General features: G+C 31.8%; 2 protein-coding genes and 1 pseudogene across 2 annotated transcripts; all 3 read left to right on the plus strand.

Annotated features, from left to right (window-relative positions):
• The first annotated feature begins 3119 nt into the window (after nt 1-3119).
• Nucleotides 3120-4692, plus strand: LOC108837725 (polygalacturonase inhibitor-like; annotated as a pseudogene).
• Nucleotides 4693-15288: 10596 nt separating this feature from the next.
• LOC108858434 (uncharacterized) lies at nt 15289-16095 on the plus strand. The gene has a single exon (XM_018632359.1). It carries the CDS (start codon nt 15289-15291, stop codon nt 16093-16095), a length of 807 nt encoding a protein of 268 aa, XP_018487861.1.
• A 4839-nt stretch (nt 16096-20934) lies between these two features.
• On the plus strand, nt 20935-21794 carry LOC108861634 (kunitz trypsin inhibitor 2). Its single transcript, XM_018635548.2, has one exon. It carries the CDS (start codon nt 20977-20979, stop codon nt 21658-21660), a length of 684 nt encoding a protein of 227 aa, XP_018491050.2. The 5' UTR covers nt 20935-20976; the 3' UTR covers nt 21661-21794.
• Nucleotides 21795-22819: the final 1025 nt, after the last annotated feature.

Below are 22819 nucleotides of genomic sequence, written 5' to 3' on the forward strand. Positions count from 1 at the left end.
TGTTATATTTATTTTATAATATTTATGTTTATTTTTGGTGATTTTTAATTACTTTAAACATTTTGTATGTAAAATTATAAAATAATTTCTTATGGAAAATCATATTTTTATGTTATTGTATCATTTTAAAATATTATTTAGGTTTAAAATAAAAATAGTCGAAATTTAGAGAATTTTTCATAAGTAAAAAAAGTTCAACTCCATGATGAAATATGATTAGAATATATTTTATTCCAAAAAATATTTGAAATAAAAAATGAAGTATGGTTAGAGATATCCGTAGTTGAGTAGAAAATTCCGCCCCAAATTTTTTAATAAAGTCGATTTACAAGAAGTAGTTGATATAAGTTATAACTATATGATACGTTGACAAAAAAAAGTTATAATTATAGGATACTCTATATCATATTACTTTGATACACATGATATGAAATACATTGGAGTGAATATACTAACAGCTCTAGATTATTGATTAAATTGCAAAGCTAAAAAAAACTTTGTGGTTTTTACTTCGTACTCAAATAGTAAAAAAAAACTCGGAAAGTGTACTTCCAATCTATTTGTCCAACTAAAAGAGTCAATAAGTCAAAGTTAAATTAATATGTTAGGATTCTGTGTAATATATGATCTGTACTATATGCTTGACTTTTCATAAGATCTAGATTCGTATAGATTTTAATTTTCAATTAGCTCAGTTTCATTTACAATATTACTCATATAGACAAATATATATATATATTTTACTGTATAATTGACTTTTTTAGATCTAAATCCATATTGATTTTAATTTTCAAATTGCACTTCATAGAGAAAACTTACAGTCGTTATACTACATGTGCATCTCACATGCTGCGTTGCGTGCTTAATTAAATTAGTGTTCGCATTGATATATCTCATTGACTCGATTTCGATAACTTAACTGATCAGTCAAAAAATAAAAAAAACTTATCAGTCAAATTAGAACATGTGTTCGGTGTAAACAAAGTTCTCGCAACATATTATATATTAGGTTTAAGTTACGCACTTTTTTTGCTAAACTATAAATTTCATATTAACGAAAGAAGAATTTTACATAGGAATCTTAAGTCAAAGAAATAGAATGACAATAACAAGTTATCTCAGGCGAAGTGACATGAGAGAGCTGAACTGTTTGCGCTTTAGCGATAGTGCTGGGAATTTGATTCATTATCCGCGGGCCCCGCCCCGTTTAATCCGCCGCGGGGCGGGTGCGGGTCGAGTGATTTGAAAAAAATTGTTCGCGGGTGCGGGTGCGGGTCGAGTGATTTTAATGCGGAGCGGGTGCGGGTCGACCGAATTTAAACTGCGGGTACCCGCTAACCCGCAAAATTAAAAAAAATTTTTTTTTTTTAAAATATGATTTTTTTTAGTAAAAATTATGTTTTTTATAATAAAAATAATAAAAAATACGAATATTTTTAAAAATTTAATTAAAATATATTATTTATATTATTTTTTAAAAAATATTAATTAAAATAATTATTTTTATTATTTTTTATATTACCCGCGGATTCCGCGGATTACCCGTTAATTTATGCGGGGCGGGGCGGGTCTTATATTTTTTAGATGCGGGTCAAGCGGGTCGAATTTTTGAATCGAAAAAATGAATCGACCCGCAGCGGGGCGGGGCGGGTCGGGGCGGGTCGACCCGCAAACCCAGCACTATTTAGCGAGCGAAAACCGATGCAGCAGGGATGGAAGTTTGGTTATGGACTAAAGTTATGCACTTTAGCGAGCATCGTGTATATAAACTATTTTTACGTACATTAATTTATTTTATGTTTAACACATTATGGAATAATAAAATAACAAATATAAATTGAATATTTTAGAAACCAGTAACTGTTATGTATATAAAAAAATTAGAACAAGCACATAAATCAAAATAAGTACCCTTGTTTATTTACACTTTTATGGTAAACAATTATTTTTATTTATAATTAAATTAAAATGATCTATATTAATATAGATATATAATATATTTTTGATAAGACTATCTATTAAATTAATTTTTTCTCAAAATCCTCACCAAATACACAATAGTATAATTCTTATACATAGAATATAAATAAATATATATTTGATAAAACAAAAATTAATGGTTAGCTACTATATTAATATTTAATGGTATGATGGAATATGTAACTATTAATATTTTTATGAGTATAGTTGTACGAGATATTCCAATAAACATGTAAAATATATATCAAATATAAAACTAATTGAAAAAGACATATAACACATTTTAAGTTAGGCTTAAGCATACCTGGTGGGATACGGGTTCGATATTTTGAATTATATTTCTAATTTATATCACATCCTAGGTCTTATTCTCGTAAATTTTAAGTATGAATCGGGGTCGAATATAACACATCTGTTTTGGTTCAAATTTATATCACATCCTAAAATCTATAAAATAACAATATAGAGCGTTCAAATTTGGTATATTGGTTTGATTCGATTCAGATATATCTGAAATTAAATACAAAACTTAAAATCAAAAAAATAAGAAATAAATATTTATTTATATAGAATTAGATATTTAAGGTACTTATTTAAAATTTAAATAGCTATTTTTAGATATCATTTCAAAATAAATATAAAATTAAATATTTGAAGTACATATTTATGTTAACTATATTTGTGATTAGTTTAGACATTAGAATCAATTTTTTGGATTTTAGTTTTTTCCTCGGTTTTTCAGGTTACCCGTTCAGATTCGACTAATAACACTCTGGATTCGGAATATTTTGTATCATTCTACAAAATCTATTCCGGTAGTTCTTATATTTAAGACTACTATGGATGTTTTTTAGTTTGGGTTCAGACTTAGGGTTATAATTTTATATACATACCTACTCTAAAAAAAGATAAAATGAGTTATGTAAAGTTTTCACCAAAATATTATTCCGCCTTTTGAAAACGCGTATCAAAAGGTAGTAAACTATTAAATATTAATACGATCTATAGTATTTTCCGTACTGTAAACTAAAAAAAAGCTTTTGGATTAAATTAGTATAAAAATGTGAAAGAGAAAACGAAATGATAGATCTTAAACTATATGACTCCGCAGTTCTCGAGTCATCTCTGTCGCCAAATTAATAGCTACGTACAAGTTGCTTTTGATAAAGATAACTTCTTTTTAGAAGAAATAAAAAATGCTGTGCGATATTTAACTTTTTTCTATTAATAGGCTACGTACGAGGTTCTTCTCGGTGTCTCACCACAAAACACCACAATGAACTCTTGCTCGTCCACTATCTTCTTTATATTTGGCGCTGTTATCTCTCTCGGCTGTTTAAGTTCGACCGGAGCTTCCACATGTCATCCAAATGATGAGTCGGGGCTTTTAGCATTCAAAGCAGGCATAACCCGAGATCCTTTGGGTATTCTCAGCGATTGGAAGAAAGGAACTGACTGCTAGATGGGTGTCTCCTGCGGCTTCACCGGCTACCGCGTCACCGAGCTGTTACTAACCGGAAATGGTGTCCTTGGCCGAGGCTTTCTCTCCGGAACTATTTCACCGTCTCTTGCCAAACTTGACCAACTCGAGAGGGTCTCCTTCACCAATCTTCGCAAGATCACTGGACCTTTTCCCCAGTTCCTTTTCCGACTGCCAAAGCTGAAGTACGTAACCATCAATGATAATCATCTCTCAGGTCCCCTTCCAGCCAACATCGGCGCTCTCAGTGAGTTGGAAGAACTCACTCTCCAGGGAAACTGGTTAACCGGTCCGATCCCTAGTTCGATATCCAATTTGACTCGGTTAACTTGGCTCAACCTTGGTGGGAACCGCTTCTCGGGCCCTGTCCCAGATGTTTTCAAATACATGACAGAGCTCCGACTTCTCGATCTCTCCCACAATGGATTCTCCGGGAAACTTCCTCAGTCCTTTACATTGCTTGCACCGGCTCTTACCTACCTTGATCTAAGCTATAACAATCTCTCAGGAACGATCCCTAGTTATTTATCAAGATTCAAGGCGCTTTCTTTATTGGATCTCTCCAGAAATCGATATTCTGGTGCCGTGCCAATGAGTTTCACCAACTTGACAAGTATATTCCATCTTAGACTATCCCACAATCTTCTAACCGATCCATTACCTGATCTGAAGTTTGTTGATGGCATCGGCTCTCTAGATCTGTCCTACAATCAGTTTCATCTGAAAACGATTCCGAAATGGGTCACTTCGTCCCCTGTCATTTACAATTTGAAACTGGCTAAATGCGGGATCAAGATGACCTTAGACGATTGGAAGCCAGTGACACTAAAATCTTTTTATTACATCGATCTGTCAGAAAACGAGATCTCAGGGAGTCCATCAAGCTTCCTGAACCAGGCGGAGGTTCTGCTGGAATTCCTAGCCTCAGGAAACAAACTTCGATTCGACTTGGGGAAGCTGAATTTCACCAAGTCACTGAGAATCTTGGATTTGTCAAGGAACTTGGTATATGGTAAGGTGCCGGCATCTGTGGCTGGACTGAAACAACTATACTTGAATCAAAACCATCTTTGTGGAAAGCTTCCTGTGACAAAGTTCCCGGCCAGTGTATTTGCCAGCAACGACTGTCTCTGCGGCTTCCCACTTTCTCCTTGTAACTCTTAGCGGCAAGAAAACTACAATTTTGTATTTGGATTTACCATGATATGTAAGTTCAAATCGATGTGTACTAATAAAAATCCCTTATATTAATCTTAGTTTTGTAGTTATTTGGGAATTCGGACAAACAAAATCTCAACTTCGCATGAATTGCCAAAATAAACATAAATTTTTGGGCTGGCAAAAAAACACTAAACTTTCATTGACTTTCTAATTAATTAACAATGTTTTCGTTGACTTGCCAATTTAACACGCCGTCAGTTAATTAACGTTTATTGTTGGCGTTAAAGTAAAACGACGTCGTTTCAAATGAGATGAAACGACGTCGTTTAATATGATTTGAAAAATAAAAATAAGTAGCCCCCTAGATTCGAACACATGTTGGGTAGGACATATGACAAGGTGTTTTACCACTCGGCTAGTGGCACTTTCAATGTATTTACTAACATATTTAATGTTATTTGGTACTCATTGAATATAAATTTTTTTTCTAAAAACTTAAAAATATCTTTAAAATTTCAAAAAATTGAAAAAATAAATATTTTTATAAAATTAATTTTGAAATTAAAATGAAAAAAAAAATCTTAAAAAAAATAAAAATCTTTAAAATTCAATATCTAGCTTAAAATCGAAATTTAAGAAAAAATAAAATTTTATTTTATAAAAAAAAATTAAATTTCGATTTTTTAAGCTGGATATTGAATTTTTTAATTTTTTATTTTTTTAAGAAAAAAAATTATTTTTTCATTTTAATTTCAAAATTAATTTTATAAAAATATTCCTTTTTCAATTTTAAAATTTTAAAGATATTTTTAGGTTTTTAGGAAAAAAATTATATTCAATGAGTACCAAATAAAATTAAATATGTTATTAAGTACATTGAAAGTGCCACTAGCTCGGTGGTAAAACACCTTGTCATATGTCCTACCCAACCTGAGTTCGAATCCAGGAAGCTACTTGTTTCTATTTTTCAAATCATATAAAACGACGTCGTTTCATCTCATTTGAAACGACGTCATTTTACTTTAACGACAACAATAAACGACGTATATTAAGTTAACTGACGGCGTGCTAAATTGGCAAGTCAACGAAAACATTGTTAATTAATTAGAAAGTCAATGAAAGTTTAGTGTTTTTTTGGTCAGCCCAAAAATTCATGTTTGTTTTGGCAATTCGTGCAAAGTTGAGGTTTTGTTTGGCCGAATTCCCGTAGTTATTTACATAGTTTTTGTTGTTGTGTCTTTCTTTTATGCATTCTCGGCCCAAAACAGAAACACCCTTAAATTATTAGACTAATTAAAGGGACTACCACTGATCAAATTTTTTTTGGGTTTTCTGCAAAAAAACCCTCAATGTGACTTTTTATTGCAAATTAATCCACGAACTCAAAATCCCACGGGTCAAACCTCCAAGTCTCAGTCAAACCGCAATATAATCCATCCGTGTATTTATGATATATCTCTGTTAACTATTTAATAGAAATTAAAACTACATTTAACATGTGTGTTAACCAACTCGCCTAAGGACATATTTGTTAAATGATATATGTAATTATATATATACTTTCTGTTTCGATTAAAACTGCCATTTTTCCATTTCAAAGTCGTTTTATAACGAAAATATAAGGTCCCTTGGCAACCTAAAATCGTGATTTAGGGTTTTTAGAGTGGAGGATTGAGGCTTTCTATTCAACCTTCAAAATTTCAATTGATTATGTGATTCATGATGATTTAAGGCGATTTCATCAGTCTTGTGCTCTATTTTAAGAGAACTAAGCAAGAAAAAGGATCATGGCATTGAGGTTAGTAACCAGAGAACTTTTTTGATTTTTTTTAATCAATTAATAGATTGCTTCATTTTTCATTGGTGAATGATTTTCTTACAGCTTTGATCTCCATTTTCGTTGTGGTGGATATTGGAGCAAACAAAGACGAATATCATGGAGGAAAAGTTCATGAAGCCGGTAGAAGAGTAGCTGATGGTTTTACCTTGCAGTCGATTCTCACACTTGTGGAATACATAGGCTATGAAGATATCATGAACCAAGTATCATGGTTTCCACCTGAAACTCCTGAGAAAAAAGAAGACATTACTAATGATGTGATAATGAAAAAAGTGGTTCACTATTCAATTGGATCTGGAGCAAAGATGTTGTTTATCGTCAGAGAAGATGATCCTTATATGGGTAGGCATCGTAATATGAGAGGCTCGTTGAATGACGCTGAGGATGAAGATGATATCGGGAATGAGAGTGCTAATGAGGATAATACGGTGAATGACTCTTCTAGTAGTGATTTTGAGACTGAGGAGAGAGGTGGCGTGATAGAGCAGGACGATGCTTTTGGTGTTAGTGATAGTGAAGCTGGTGATTAGGTAGTTGATGATAATCCGACAATATTTATGTTGGGGCAACAATTTTCGAACATAGCAGCTTTCAAAACTGCTATAACGAAATATGCTGTGAGGAAGAGAAGGGATATCAAGTTTGATAAGTCTGATGGTAAGCGTGTTGTGGCAATTTGTTCAGAAAAAAATGTCTGTGGAGGATCTCAGGTTCTATAAATAGCAGCAGCACTAGAGTTGTAGTCAGAGCATACCAAGAGGAGCACAACTGCACATGGCAGGGTAAAGTGTCTTGGCTGACAAATAGTAGGATTGCAGATATCTATATTGAGGAATTCAGAATTAATCCCAATATCTCAGCTACTCAGTTACAGCAAAATCTTCAAAGGCGCAACATTAATGTGTCAGAAACAATTTGTGAAAGGACAAGGCTGAAATGCTTGCAGCAGTTTGATGATGAGCAAGCTCAGTCATTTGCAAGGTTGTTTGACTATGTGGAGGAGTTGAAAAGCACAAATCCTGGATCTACAGTTGAATGTGAGGTGAGGCAGACACGATTCTATAGGTTTTATGTGTGCTTTCAGGCGCTTAAAGATGGGTGGAAAGGTTCTTGTAGGAAGATTATTCACATCGATGGTACATTTCTGAAGTGGAGTATGAATGGAATGTTATTAGTTGCTTGTGGAAGGGATCCTAACGAGCAGACTTTCCTATCGCATGGGCCATTGTGGAGGTTGAAAATAAAGATAACTGGTTATGGTTTTTTGAGCATTTGGTCGAGGATCTAGGCCTAGGACTTGATAATGGTTTAACTCTAGCAAGTGACCAACAAAAAGGTCTTATATTAGCTGTTCAAGATGTGCTGCCATATGCTGAGCATAGGATGTGTGCTCGGCATGTCTACTCTAATTGGAAAAAGAAATATGGTGGAGCTGTGTTTGAAGATCTATTCTGGGGTGCTGCTGATGCTTACTATATGGCACGTTTTGAGAAGAAAATGGAAGAGCTGAAGAAGATTTCAGTCGCTGCATATGATGATTTGAAGATTTCTCTGTCTTGCCCGTGGTCAAGAGCATTTTTCACAGAATACTCATCTTCTAATGCTGTTGAGAAAAACTTAGGAGAATCTTTCAATGCAGCTATAAGGATAGCAAGAACAAAACCGGTTGTGGAAATGCTTGAAGATATAAGAAGAAAGGTAATGGTGAGCAACCACAAAAAAAAAGAGCTGAAGCTGATAAGTGTAGGGCAAACTACACTTATAAATCAGTTGCAAAACTCGAAGAACAGATTGAACTTGCTAAGAATTGCAGTCCTTTGAGTTGTGGATTAGGAGACTATGAAGTTGGGTACTTCAATGATAGGTTTGTGGTGAAGATGAGAGGCGACATATCTTGTACTTGTAGGATGTACATGATCAGTGGAATTCCTTTCTGCCACATTGTCTCAGCCTTGCGTTTAGAAAAAACGCTGACCAAGACCCGAAAACACTTATATCTGACTGGTTCACCATAGAGAAACTGAAGGCATGTTATGCATATCGTTTAAAGCCCGTCAATGGCATGAACATGTGGAAGGTGACAACTAATGTGAGGGTCAATCCACCTCCATTTAAGAAACCTCCAGGGAGACCACCAGGTAAAAAGAGAAAGAGAGATAAAGGTGAACCTAGAGAACCACCAAAGGTTTCAAAACGAGGAACGAAAATAGTATGTATCTTCTCTTCTTATGCTTGTTTTGTTATTTGTTTTTTTTTCTTTTGTTATTTATGATTTTTATATTCTTTTCATTTATTTTACAGCACTGTGGGAGTTGTGGGCAAGAAGGACATAATACGAAGTATTGCAAGAGTCAACCTGTCCCGAAACCACCTAAGAATCGACCTGGAAGGCCACGCAAGGAAGTAATTCCACCTACTTCAGCTGCTCTATTTATTCATGCACCAGATGCTACACCTGGAAGCCGAAGGAAGTGGTTTGCCTCTACCTCACAGCCTGAACATGATGTCCCAAGCCTCTCATCGGCACTCCCAAAACAAGGGCCTGGAAGGCCTAGGAAAAAGCTCTCAGAAGGCATCTCCTCATCTCAACCGTGACTTTTCTATTTTCTTATCAAGTGTGTTTTTATTTTTGTTGGATTTTATAACTCGTGCTCTTTTTATTAGACTTATATGTTACTTTATTAGAATTATGTGGATGATTTTTCGTTAAATTTATGTGTAAGATTTTTGATATTAAAATCAACTTGTTGCAGGTCACAGCAACAAAACGAAGAAGAAGCTCTGTTTTCTTAAACGTCAAAACACAGACGATATATATAATTAAGTATAAACAATTAACGTATATGTCCGTTGGCGAGTTGGTTAACACACCGATTAACTTGTGTCTGGGTGCAGTGTTCGAAACCTTTCGGATGCAACATTTTTTAGTTTAATTCTTAATATCAAAACGACGTAATTTTAATTTCTGTTAAATAGTTAACAGAGATATATCATAAATACACGGATGGATTATATTGTAGTTTGACTGAGACTTGGAGGTTTGACCCGTGGATTTTTGAGTTCGTGGATTAATTTGCAATAAAAAGCTACATTGAGGTTTTTTTTGCAGAAAACCCATATTTTTTACTCCACGAAATACATTATTAAAGCATACTATTTAACCATTTCAACAAAATGTATTCTTCTTTTATTGCTACTAGATATGCGGATTACATATAATAAATTTATTTATTAATTAATTTTAGTTAAAATGATTAAGAATTTGCATTGATAAAGAAAATATTGAGTTTTTTTTGTATAACATGCCTATAGTAGATAAAATTGAATAAATATTTTCAGCTAAATTACTCCATTTTCAACCGTAAATTTAATTCAGCTCTCCAAAAAGTATAATTGTAGGTAATATTTTCTTTGTTTAAAGAATAGAAAACCTTACTTTTAATTTTATTTTTATTCTTCCCCTTTTCTATATTTTTCTACCTCTTTACTCCAATTTTTATCATTTATAGTCATTGTCTTAAGTTGATTTTACGTGATGGTAAAATCAGTCTTATTTTGACTTTCTCCACCTCCTAACCTGTTACACGTTCCAATTTTGGTTGAACTTAGTTATTTGTGTAAGATTTTGAAGGAAAAATTTTAAAGGGTTCAGATTAGTGTAAAAATGCATTTAAAGACAGTGGACCCATGTCTCATGTTCCATCATGTGCATCCTTTTGTTCCTGAAATGTAATATGTCACATAGCCCATTAAACACATGTTTTATTATATACACAATGCTAACCAGCAAACAGATGGGGGACAAAGAATTGTGCGGAGAAAATCCTACCTCAGAATCATCAACAGCAGCGTATACATAATCCAGATTTACATGTTTGTAATCAATAGCTTGTACAGGAGTGTAATATTTTAGGAACCACTCATCTTTCCTGATTTCAGCAATTGTAATTTGCTGCAAATAGAAGAGAAAAACACTACATTTATCATAGTTTGCAAATTGAGATGAAAAGATAAACTGCGAACAACTTCACTTGAGAACTATGTGATGTAGTGCTTTGAATTGGAAGATTATCCATACTGTATAGTCCTTCCAAATAATCCAGGATACTGATGGGAAGAGTGTATTCGACAGTATATAAAAATGATATGATTTGTCAACTATTGTAGAGTTTATACATTCTTTCGAGCTTCTGTTCTTTAAACATGTAATACATCTCAAAAACACCAGCTGTGAATTAAAGAGATTTAAGTAAAGCTTTCTGTAAGGGAATCAAAACTTACAGTTTCAGGATTTGGAACCAAAACTTCTAATGAAGCTCTGATTTTACCGAGTCACATCCAAACCGCTAATGGCGAACATTTTTGAACTCGACTTGAGCCAATGTCTGCAGGTGGCGTGACGGTTGAAATTCACAAGGGCTAGCAGGAGAGTCGACTGAAACACGTGCGAGGAAGAAAGAAAAATCAACAAACGGTTTCCAAAATTTCTCATTCAAAAGAGTTTCAATATAGATCTGAATACAAAATTTTGATGATTATGAGTTTAAACACCGGAAGAGTTTAAAACTGCTATGAACATGACTTTCAAGAACGGAAAACATTTGCATCAAGGAGGAGTATGTCCACACCTATATCAGCTCACCACTGTTTCACGTTTCTCCTTCCCAGATTCCGAGCAGTCCTACTCCTACCTCAGTGGTGGAGGAACAGAGGCCAGGCTAAGTGGTGGAGGAACAAAGGCCAGGCTTCAAATCAGTAAGAAGAACATATGATTTAGCCATCACATTGCAAATAAGTTTTTTTTTTGGCATTACAGAATGATGAGGTTCAAGGCTAGAAGCCTTACCCCCTTTTATAGCTACAGAAAACCGCCTTCAAGTAGGGATAAGTATCATTGAATGAGACGTCGTGCTTGATTTGGGTCGGTGAAGTTAAAACATCACTTAAAGCCGATGAATGAATATAACTCGTAACGTCTGGGGGTTAAGGACCAAATATGAATCGACGGCGGCTTGATACGAAAGTTATTGAGGACGATTGATCTTACTCGATTTGATAAACTGGACAGAGACAATATTAGAATTAAAGCCCAATAACATTTACAAAGCCCAGTCGATAAGTGATGCGCTTTATAAAGTTGGACACGTGTCGCCCTCTGATGCATCAAGTTTCTGACCTGGAATCTGATGTGGCATCAGCAGAAGGGATGAAAACAGTTCTTTATATATAAAGATATAAAAGAAATGAACGATTAAAAGTGAAAGATCATAATGTTAAAGAATTTATTTATCGGTTAGGTAACTAAGGCTCTAACCGGTGACATAGAGAACCAAGGGGAATCATTCATTCCCACTAATTCCTTAAAAATTACACCATTTATAGGGAATTTTTGTTCCGTCTGATTCCTTGTCATTCCTTAAATTTTAAAGAACCATAGAACAAAATCATTCCTTATCAAAATTGATATGGAACAAAAGTAATAAATATTCCTTTTAATTCCATTAATTTTATTCCTATTCATTCTTTTTCTACTCATTCCTATTCCTAATTCAATGATCACCAGTTAGAGCCTAAATGTTCAAGAAAGGAAATGGAAGAGACGTAAATAATTAAAGAGGAGTATGGACAAAAAAAACGGAAGCTATTTTCCGAGGATGAGGGACCAAGAACAAGTAAACCTTGGTGAACAAAACTTTTATAATCCACATCACAATATTCAGAATACTTCCCATTGATGTACATTATACCAAAGTGTTTTCAAAACGCCATATGTGCTGCCTCGTTAAAAAAATTACCAGAAAAAAGCCAAAGGAAAAAATTGTGGTTAAGGAAAAAAGAGTGCAACGCATAATGATTTCTCCTCATGTGTATATACATCGGCATTTGTAGGACATGAACATCTTCATTCTTCTGCAGTGCATGTGTCTTCTTTTGATATTTTTCTTGATTCTCTTGATTTCAAAGACTTAAGATCATTGATAGACTTTGAAATTCAAATATCCCTGTTGGGTGTCTATCATCTGTGTGTTTTTTATTGCCACGGTCAAACTTTCTGAAAAAAATCAGTAGGATAAAAACCATGGTAAGGAAAAAGAGTATAACCACACATTTTTCACATTTCTCCCCTCAAAGCATATCTTCGGGATGTGAATTTCAGTCAAATATATCTCTTCATGAAATTGAGCTTTGCAAAACAAATTATTTTGCTTTATACTTCTGGTTCATAATATATATGTCTTTATATTTCTGGTCCATAATTCTCTTTTGACATAGACAACAATTTCTTGGTTTATTTGGACTTCAAGCCAAATATCTTGACATAAACTCGTCTAATCATTTACGACTTATTCAGTTCTTATTATAAAGTTCCTTTTATGACTTTCTTTATTTTCATATGAAATCACATCTCTCAATCACGAAAAGATTAATAACTTATTCATATTACTCTTTAAGTATGGTACTTCAGGACCAAACATATACAAGATTTTTAATATATATCCCATGAAAATGAATTTGCTTTAATTTGATCGAATAGCTAGAGTTTCCGGTAACATGATTTTGATATCATCAATTCTTCATGGATTATATCTTTCACATTTTTCAGTGGGTCGTATAATTCAAGTTTTTCTTTTATTTCCAAACTGATAAGGAAAATCGAAAGTAGTTGCATCTGCCACATGAGACTATGTATCTTCATAATGAATTTTATATTGATATTCCTTTGCTGCAACAATTCACTTCTTTCTCACTTCTTTACACTTTTTGTGTATGGACTACTGGTCCAAATACTTTATCTCTTTCATAAGATTTTCTATCTTTGTCTATTAGTTCTCTTTGATTTGGCCAATCATTTCTTTGTGTACACTTTTCAATGGACATTTTTTTAATGACCTTCTTTCTAATTCATCATATCAATTGCTATTTTGCATGCATAAGTATCATCGATGTCATTTCAGTTCCATTTTATTATATTCATGACATAAGTTATTGAGATCTTTTCATTGTCTCATGTACCTGAATTTGTTTATGTCATGTTAATGTATCTTCTGAAGATCATTCAAAATCTATATTGCCTCGCTTTGACCATTATCAATATATGCTCCTTTTAATTTACGAGGATTCTTATCTTTGGAATCAACATGTCACGCTGTAGTCGTGACTAGCAGCTTGATATTGTTCTTCTAGAACATCAATTCATATTGGAGCATTTACAGCTGGTATCTTATTCTATTCATCTGGGTCAGCAATTTTTTCTGGCAACTGCTTTACTAAGTTCTATAATTGAATTATCTTTTGTTCTATTTGACATTCTCTTTTGTCCCAAGACCAATGATAATTCATATCAACTTATTTTATTTTTCAACTGTTTATTTTCTTCCCCTTATGTTGGAAATACTAATTCTTCGGGATGGCTCTGGATTCTTAAGTAGCAATAAAGATTAATATCCAACATATATTTTCAACCTCATATGAAAACTCATCTTAATTAAAGCTCTGTGGTGGAGCAACTGGAATATATATCACACATCAAATTTCTTAGATAGAAAATGATTGGTTTATGACCTGATACCAATGGATGGGGGAAATATTTATAAATTATTGTCTTGATGCGAATTATGTTACTCATGCAATAATTATCAAATACTTAAAACGTGAATTCACCAAGATGATATAGATGAATAGTGGGTGATCAGTCCACCAACATATCCTTTATTCATGTCAATACTTTTCTTTGGCTGGTGAAAACCGTATTATCATTTTATCATGGTGAAAACCATATTATCATTTTATCTTGCGAACAAGCAATATATGTCAAATCATTCAGAAGAATCTTCTGGTTCTTCAATGATTATTCACATAAAATTTAAGTATTTTTTCAGAACCAAAATTGTCTAACTAATTCATGCAAAATATTTTGTAAACTTCATGTTTACTATATATATATCTCCATTGCATTAATCTTTGTGTAGTACAATATTATAAGAGGATGTATGTATTTTCTCTAAAATACTTTTAAATCCTTGAGAAATACTTTTGATTTGAAATGAATTTAAAAATTCCTTCACTTAGTATATCAACATAACTTGCCTCAAAATTCCATAGATTTACTTTAAGAAAGATTTGTCAACAAATTTGAGTGCAAATATAATCTTCTAGATGTTTCACTTATTATAAAATGTGAGATTCTTTAACTACTCCCTTCGAAATGATAATACTACATGTTTATCAATTTCGAATCAAATCTCATTTTCGAATCAACAACATACCATATTCGGGTCATGTATTATTTCATAGATTCTTTTTACTTTGAGACTTATAAGAATATAATACAATAAGAATTTAAAATTACATTCTTATGTGCAGTAATATTATATACTCTTCAAAAGCAGTCATATATAAAATGTGTTCTTCTTTTATTGTGCTTTTATTTAGTGTATTTGGTAAAATATACAGTAAAGTGTAAAATATTAGAGTTTTAAGTATATTTGTTGGTTTTATTAAATTATACTACAAATATGTTGATTTAAGTTGAATATAAATTTTATAACTTTTATTTAGATTTTCTTTTTGAAAAATATATTATCTAGAAAAAATGAAAGCAAGTTACAAAAAAAATCAAAAATAAGAAAAGATTTTTAAAATAATTATTTAGCTAACCTAGTTTAAGTTATTTAATTGGGTCATTTTGTTATGATATTGGTACATCATAATTTACAATTACATAGTAGATATAAACTATAATGGACCTTTTCCAATGATTAAAGTCTATATTATTTTCCGGAAAAAAAAAACAGAAGATCCGGGTAAAGGATATAGGAAATGAGATATGTACAGAGATCTGTGGCACCCTAGAGGGAGACTGATTGATCTTACGGGTGAACTAGGTACTCAGAAACTCGGCATTCGGAGAGATGCGAAAATCTGTGAAGTCTTCGTAGCTGGGGAATGGAGATTCCGGAACTGCCGCGATCACCGTATACAGGAGCTAGTTCAAGCTATTATCAGGTATCCTCTTGCCCTTCAAGATTCAATTAGTGATGGTGCAATCTGGAAGTGTGGGGAAAATGAATACAAAGATAGATTTGTGGCTGCTGAGACTTGGAACTTGGTTCGGGAACATAAGGCTGAAGTTCCATGGCATAAGCTGGTCTGGTTTCCGCAGGGGGTTCCACGATACGGTTTCATTACTTGGCTAGCTGTGCGGGACAGGTTAGCCACAGGACACAGGACAAGTCAGTGGGGGCAACCGCAGGTTTGTATCTATTGTGGCGAGCCTGATGAGACTCGAGATCATCTTTTCTTTGCATGTCCGTTTACCTTCACACTCTGGCTGCGCGTGGTGGGGAACCTCCTTGGAGTCGAACCTGACCCTGATTGGCACACAACATTGACTCGACTGCTGACAGGGAGCTACGATAAGCTCACCTCTATTCTGCTGCGGTTGGTGTTTCAGGTCACTATATATTCCATTTGGCGTGAACGAAATGACAGGCGGCATAAAGGCTGTGTGAAATCTATGGATCAGGTTGCTAGGGTGATTGACAAGACTGTACGGAATCGGATTACATCTCTGGATTATCGCTACAAACCTAGGCTACAAGGTCTGATGCAAAGATGGTTTAGTGCACACTAAGAACTGTTTCATTTCTTTTAATTCTTTCTCTCGGCCCTAGTCTTGCATTCTGATTTCTTTCATATTCTTTGTACATATGATTCATATCCTTGATCAATAAATTTCAAATTTCATCAAAAAAAAAATGAGATATGTACAGTTAAAAAATTGAAAGGATATGTTAGGAGATTCGGGTAAAAGATTTGGTCAGTATTGATTTTGAGTAGGAGTGTGTATTTCGGTTTGGTTGTGGGTTCGGTTAGGTTTGGTTTATTTAGGTCTAAGAAAATTTAAACCAAAATTAACCCAAGTTAGATTGAATTGTGTTCGGCTTGGTTTGGTTTTACTGTGGTTTGATTTGTGTTTGGTTCAGATTTAGTTTGGTTTGGTGTGTGTGTTTTTTTTTGTTGAAATGTTAAATTTATTTATCAACAAAGAAAAAAAAAGTTTACAATACGAAGGAGTTCGAAAAGACTGAGAACAACATCATCTCAAAGAGAGAAACAACAGGTTAGCCATTCCTTCCCATCCAGCGAATCATCATGTTACTGCAAATCTCTGCGTTTCTAGAACGGAGAGAGGAGATGCGGTTGCAAATTGTCTTGTCTATAAACTTCGTGAGTTGCTGAGCTGTACGGTAAGTACCTGTGTGCTTTCTGCTGTTCCGTTCCCTCCATATACTGTGAATTGCAGCCTGGAAGGAAATTTGAAGAAGACATGAATCAATGGCAGACCTGCGAGGCGACAACAGTGTTGTAACCGTAATGCTCCAGTCTGGGTTTGGTGTGTGTTCAGTCTAGTTTAATTTGGTTTTATTTGTATTTTGTCATTTCAATTGATTATTTTTTAGTTTTGTTCTAATTTACAAAATATAATTTATAAAAACATAAATAAATGATTATTTGACATTAAATCAATATTATCTTCACATTTAAACAAAAGAAAAACATCACTAAAATGTAGAAGAAGTAATCAATAATTTATATTATTATCTTTAAACTTAATTTGAATATCATAAATAATTGTTTTTGGTTTTGATGTTAATATATGAGATTTAATTTCTTAAGAAAATTTAGTTGTGTTTATTCTATACATTTATAAATAAAATGTATAAAGTTATGATTATTTTCTTTAGATTACATGGTTGGATTATTAAATTTTAATATTATTACGATATTAAAATTAATCTAATTAAAAACACTTTGGTTTTTGGTTCGGTTTAAAACCAAACAATCGAACCATTTGGGGGTTGGTAAAATCTTGAACCAAATTGTTTAGAAATACTTTGGTTCGGTTTGGATCATTTTGGGTCCAGTTTGGTCAGTTTGGTTTTTTGGTCTACCCCTAATTTTTGGCATTAACAAACAAATATACAATTTTTATTTATTTAATACACATTCTTTTTATATTAAATTATAATCATAACCAGAATCTCTCTTTATAAAATTAGGAATACATGATTAGCAAAATTTGAATATAATATTGAAATTGCATTAAATTGATTGGTATTTTATAGTTATGATGATTGTTTATAAATATGAATGTTTTTAATGTAATTTCGTTTAGGAAATATAATAAATGTTTGTTTTATTATGTGAACAGATAATATCTAATAATATTAAATTTCAAATCGAATGATATTACTAACAGAGGTATTATCTATATTATTAAAAAAGAAGTATTCATATAGAATATCCATTAGTTTTCAATATTATTTACACTTCTATGCAACTAACATTAAATAGTACTTCCTATTTTAATGCTTTGTCTTTTCCACTTAGATTAATGTATTTTCCAAAATTAAATTTGAATTAAATACACAATTAAATAATACTTTCTATTTCAATACTTTGTCTTTTCCATTTCTAAAATTAAATTTGAGTTAAACACACTTCATTAACTTCCCAATTAAATCAATATCAAATTCAAAAAAATACATTTTTATTGGACAAACAATTCATGGAAATTATAATATCAACTCTCTATTTAACAAATCTGAACAAAAATATTAGCAAATTTGAACCGAAACTAGATAATAATCAAACGGATTTACCATTTTGGTATCTAGAGAACCATAACCAAACCTTATCCGAACGAAATATTTCGGATATTTGAATATATTTAAATCATATTTATATATTTCAATATGTTAGCTATTTTTCGAGTTAATATCCAAGATATAAGCTATTTTAAGTTATTTAAAATATTTAAAATATAAAAAATAGTCAAAAGTAAACATCTAAAGTAGATAAACAATAATCAAAAAACCAAAAACACTTAAAATATATATTTATTCTTATCCAAATATTCAAGTTAAATCTATTTTTAATTTTTAATTTAGGTACTTTGGCTTACATTACTCAAATTTACATGTTATATTTTTTTAGATTTAGGGATATTTAAAGATATATAAATTTTTAAATTTTAAAAATAATTTAAACGGGTTATCAAACCTGCAAAGATCCGAATCAAACCGAAATCAAAGTTTATAAATACCCGAATAGAGTTAAAATCTTTAAACTCGAAAATCTCAAACCCGAATATATTTTAACCGAATTCGAGTGGATACCCAAATACCCACCCCTAGATTAGTCAATATAAAACGATCAAATATTACAAATATACTATTTAGTATAAATAAATAAAAACTAAAACTGAATATTAATACTCATGCGGTCGTACGGGTCAAGATCTAGTTAATATAATAATATCTTAGGTTTCATTGGTTCTGTATGAGTTATATAAGTTTATGCTGGTCAAGTGAAGAATTAATGGGTAGCGAAAGTATGAAATCCTTATGGTGTAGAATTACGTTCATTTCCTTCCTGAAATCTATCTTATTAAAATAGAAACACAAAGTTGGACCTAACTTATTTCTAGGTAAAAATTTAAAAATAACTATACAATATAATTAAGTCAACTAAATCAAACTATATCATATAATTAAGTCTATAACATTTACTAATAATAACAAAAAACCTAACATCTAGCCTATTTATATGGTAAGAATAGATATCGTGATTATTAATGCTAAGATTTCCAAAACGATTTTTATGGTAAGTAGTTTCTGAGTATCCACAGAAGCAATATTCATGGCTATAATACTAGATTTTCTGAAAATTAAGAAATGATAAAAATGAAATCCCTAATTTCATGAAAACTATATAATCTAAGTCGGTGTTCAAAAAATAGGTATTTGATTTAAAACGAAACCCGTAATTTCAAATTTATCATTAGATATTTAAATATTTATTAATTTTAATACTTTTAATTTGTTACATAATCTAACATAGAGATATGACATAAAATATAATAAGATTTAAGTTAATAAGTATTTAAATATCTAATGCTAAATTTGAAATTAACTTTAAAAATTAAAAGTTAAAAATTTAAATCAAATTGGATTATTCATCGGTTCAACGGGTTCCTTTGGGGTTTAGCATTTTTGCTGGTTTATCGGGTTTTAAAATAATGACATTTCTTAAAACTCTAACTGTATTACATTTCGGATCACCGGTTCAATCGCAGATTCATGTCGGGTTTAAAAATGTCGATTTAAATACAAAAATATTTAAAATAGACAAAAATCTTACAAATTAATATCATTATTAATAATGTTGTTGATAAAAAAATCATCATAAAATATCCCGCGGTTTAAAACCGCGGGTCAAAATCTAGTAATTATGTATAATAATTGCATAGTTGCCAAAATGCTAGGAGAAATTTAAGGTGAGGGAAAATATGCGTTCATTATTGTTGCTGAAATCTTTATAGTTATAGTTAATTTGGGAAATTATTTACTACTTGAAAAAAACAACTATTACTTTAAAGTATGTTTATTTATTTTTTTATGGCACTGAGTTGTAAATATTGTGCAAATTTAAGGTTTAATTTTAATTTGTACTTTTCTTTTAATATATTAGATTTGTATTTTTTTTTTGGCAAATAGATTTGTATTTCTCTTTTAATATATTAGATATAGTCAAATATATAGTCTACACTACATGGCAAACCTATTTGATTAGTTTAGGGACTGAATGACGTGTTGGTGAGTGGAAGAATATTGAAAGCATTACTGTGAGTGAAGTTATCGACCCACCAACCATTTTTGTGGTTTTGTTAGAAAAGTTTTTAACTCGGATTACATCTTCAGTTATTGCTCTTCTCGATTAGTTTTAGTCTTTTAGTCATGGGTAAATTAATCTCAGTTTAAAGTAGACAAATCATATCATTTGTACATTTCAATTATTACTCTTCTCGCCCAATTTCAATATTTGTAGTACGTAGCATTAGAGATAAATTTTAAAATAAATAATCTCGATTTTCAGAGCGAAGATCAATATCTAGTGCTATCTTTAAAATACCAACCAAAACCACTTGTTTGCCCATATCAATATAAGAAGCATCAATTTGAAGAAAAAAAAAGAGTTGTGTATATAAACCAAGATACTGAGAATTCGAGACTCATTCTGTACGTTGTTTAACTCATCACTGTCTCCTAGTTTGAAATCTTGCCTTCTTCTAATAATAATTGTTTAATTGATCGTCTTTATTTCTGCTTTATATGTTAGTTATTATGGATAGTTATGCATTTTCCTCGTGCAGAAATGGAACGTCAAATCAGTTACTCTAGTCTCTTCTTTTCAAACCCCACTGTACAGTACAGTTTACTAGAAAGCAACCTATAGGTCATATGACGAGAATGATCATACTGTGACGGGAGGAAAAGCCAAGAAATATTTAAAGTTGATATATCTAAGGTTTTCTTAGAAAAAAAAAAAGAAAATGAGAGATTTTTTTAGTGTCTCGGGGTTTTAAATTGAACCGCAGAAACTTACTATAAATACTGAAACAATGTGGTTGCTCTCTACAACTCAACTCAGCCAAACATTAAAACACACCATGAAAATGAAGAAACGTTCAGTAATCGTCTTTTTCATCAGTCTCCTATTGGCTGCAGCTATCTGTGCTACCAATGGGGAATTGGTGAAAGATTCCGACGGAAATCCAGTTCAAGTCGCTAGACCATACTTCATCCAACCGGTTAAGACGGAGAATAATAGTGGTGGTGGCCTTGTCCCAGCCCCCAATACAATATTTCCTTTGTGTCCGCTTGGCATCTCTCAGATACCAATTGCAGACCAACCGGGCCTACCTGTTAGCGTCACATATCCATTCATTCTCCCAGCACTCATTGTGACATCTTCCATTGTAAACATCGAGTTCAAGTCCAACATATGGCCGGTTTGCAACGAGTTTTCCAAGTATTGGGAAGTCGATGATTCCTCAAATGCTAGCAAGGAACCAGCGATTCTCATCGGTGGTAATCCCACGAGCCCAAATAGTTGGTTTAAGATAGAGAAAGCTGGTGAAGAATCCGGAGAAAACACTTACAAATTGACCACCTTAAACGGAACCGTTGGAGCCATCCAAGGGGCATGCTTCCGTGCACCACAATTAGTTCTGACCAATGATGATGCTAAGATCTTACTCGTCAAGTTCAAGAAAGTTAATGATGATACGACGGCTATTCCTTCTACTTCCACGGTAGATAGTTTACGTCAAAGGATGTTCCCATTCTACTAGTCAAAATATCTTATGTAATGTTAAACATGAGACTCTCGTCGTCCATGACAAAAATAATGGGTTGAGATAATACCTGCAAGCATGACGCATGTACGTGAACGTGTCTTTACTTATAAAATAAATGAAATAAAGTTTTATTTTTCTTCCCCAAAAACAGCTATATTATACTAACTTTTTTTTTTTTGTCAAACTATATTATACTAACTAAGATGATTTATGCGCCATGCGAATAAATAATAAATCTTAAAAAATATTTATTTTAAATTTATATTTTATGACATTTAGTTTTAATTTCATTAATATTTAAAAGTATAAAGTAATCATTTATAAATTTTTATTTGTTTTAATTTCTAATTTGATTATAGTTAAATTAGTTTAGTTTAATAGATTAATTTTCGTTCTTTTAAATTATAATTTTATACTATTTTTATTTCTTTTTAAGAATAAAATTAATAATTTTTGTTGGTTTTAGTTAAAAAGATTTAACTTGTAACAGATATATATTAAAATAATAATTCGATTGCTAATCACTCAATTAAAACTTTTTTTGTTGCAACTAAATTTTAAATACAATTCAATAATTCAGAGCTTGATTAGATTTATCTTTACACTGAGTAATAAATTTAAATATAGATTTAGCTATTTAACTATCCACGAAAATTATAAATATTTATATAAATTTTTATCTTTGATATGATATAAAGATTATTAAAATGTCTAAAAATCTTGTTAAAATGTAAATATCTATAATAGATCATGTTATAATAATCTTAACATCATGTAATAATCTTATATCATTCTTGCCGATTTGTTCTGGTAAAATTAGAATGAGAAAAATTCACTAATAAACTAAAAAAGACAACAATAATTAAAAATACTTAAATTTATTACTTCAATGATATTCTAATGTAAATAAATAGTAAACTTAAGGAGAGTATTTATATCTTGTACTTCTATTTTAATAATATAGAAGTCATCATTTATTTGTTAGAATGATTGTTGCAGACAAAACTTAGCAAATCACTTCTTACAATAATGTCTAGATGTTTTAAATTATAACCCGATTCATAAAGCCAAATCGGTGGAAAAGAAGCAACCTAACATATTGTTGAAACACTAGAGGTCATTAGCTCAACTGTAAATGATCCTAGCCATTGCA

This window comes from Raphanus sativus, chromosome 5 (genome assembly GCF_000801105.2).
Source record: "Raphanus sativus cultivar WK10039 chromosome 5, ASM80110v3, whole genome shotgun sequence".
Lineage (NCBI taxonomy): Eukaryota > Viridiplantae > Streptophyta > Magnoliopsida > Brassicales > Brassicaceae > Raphanus > Raphanus sativus.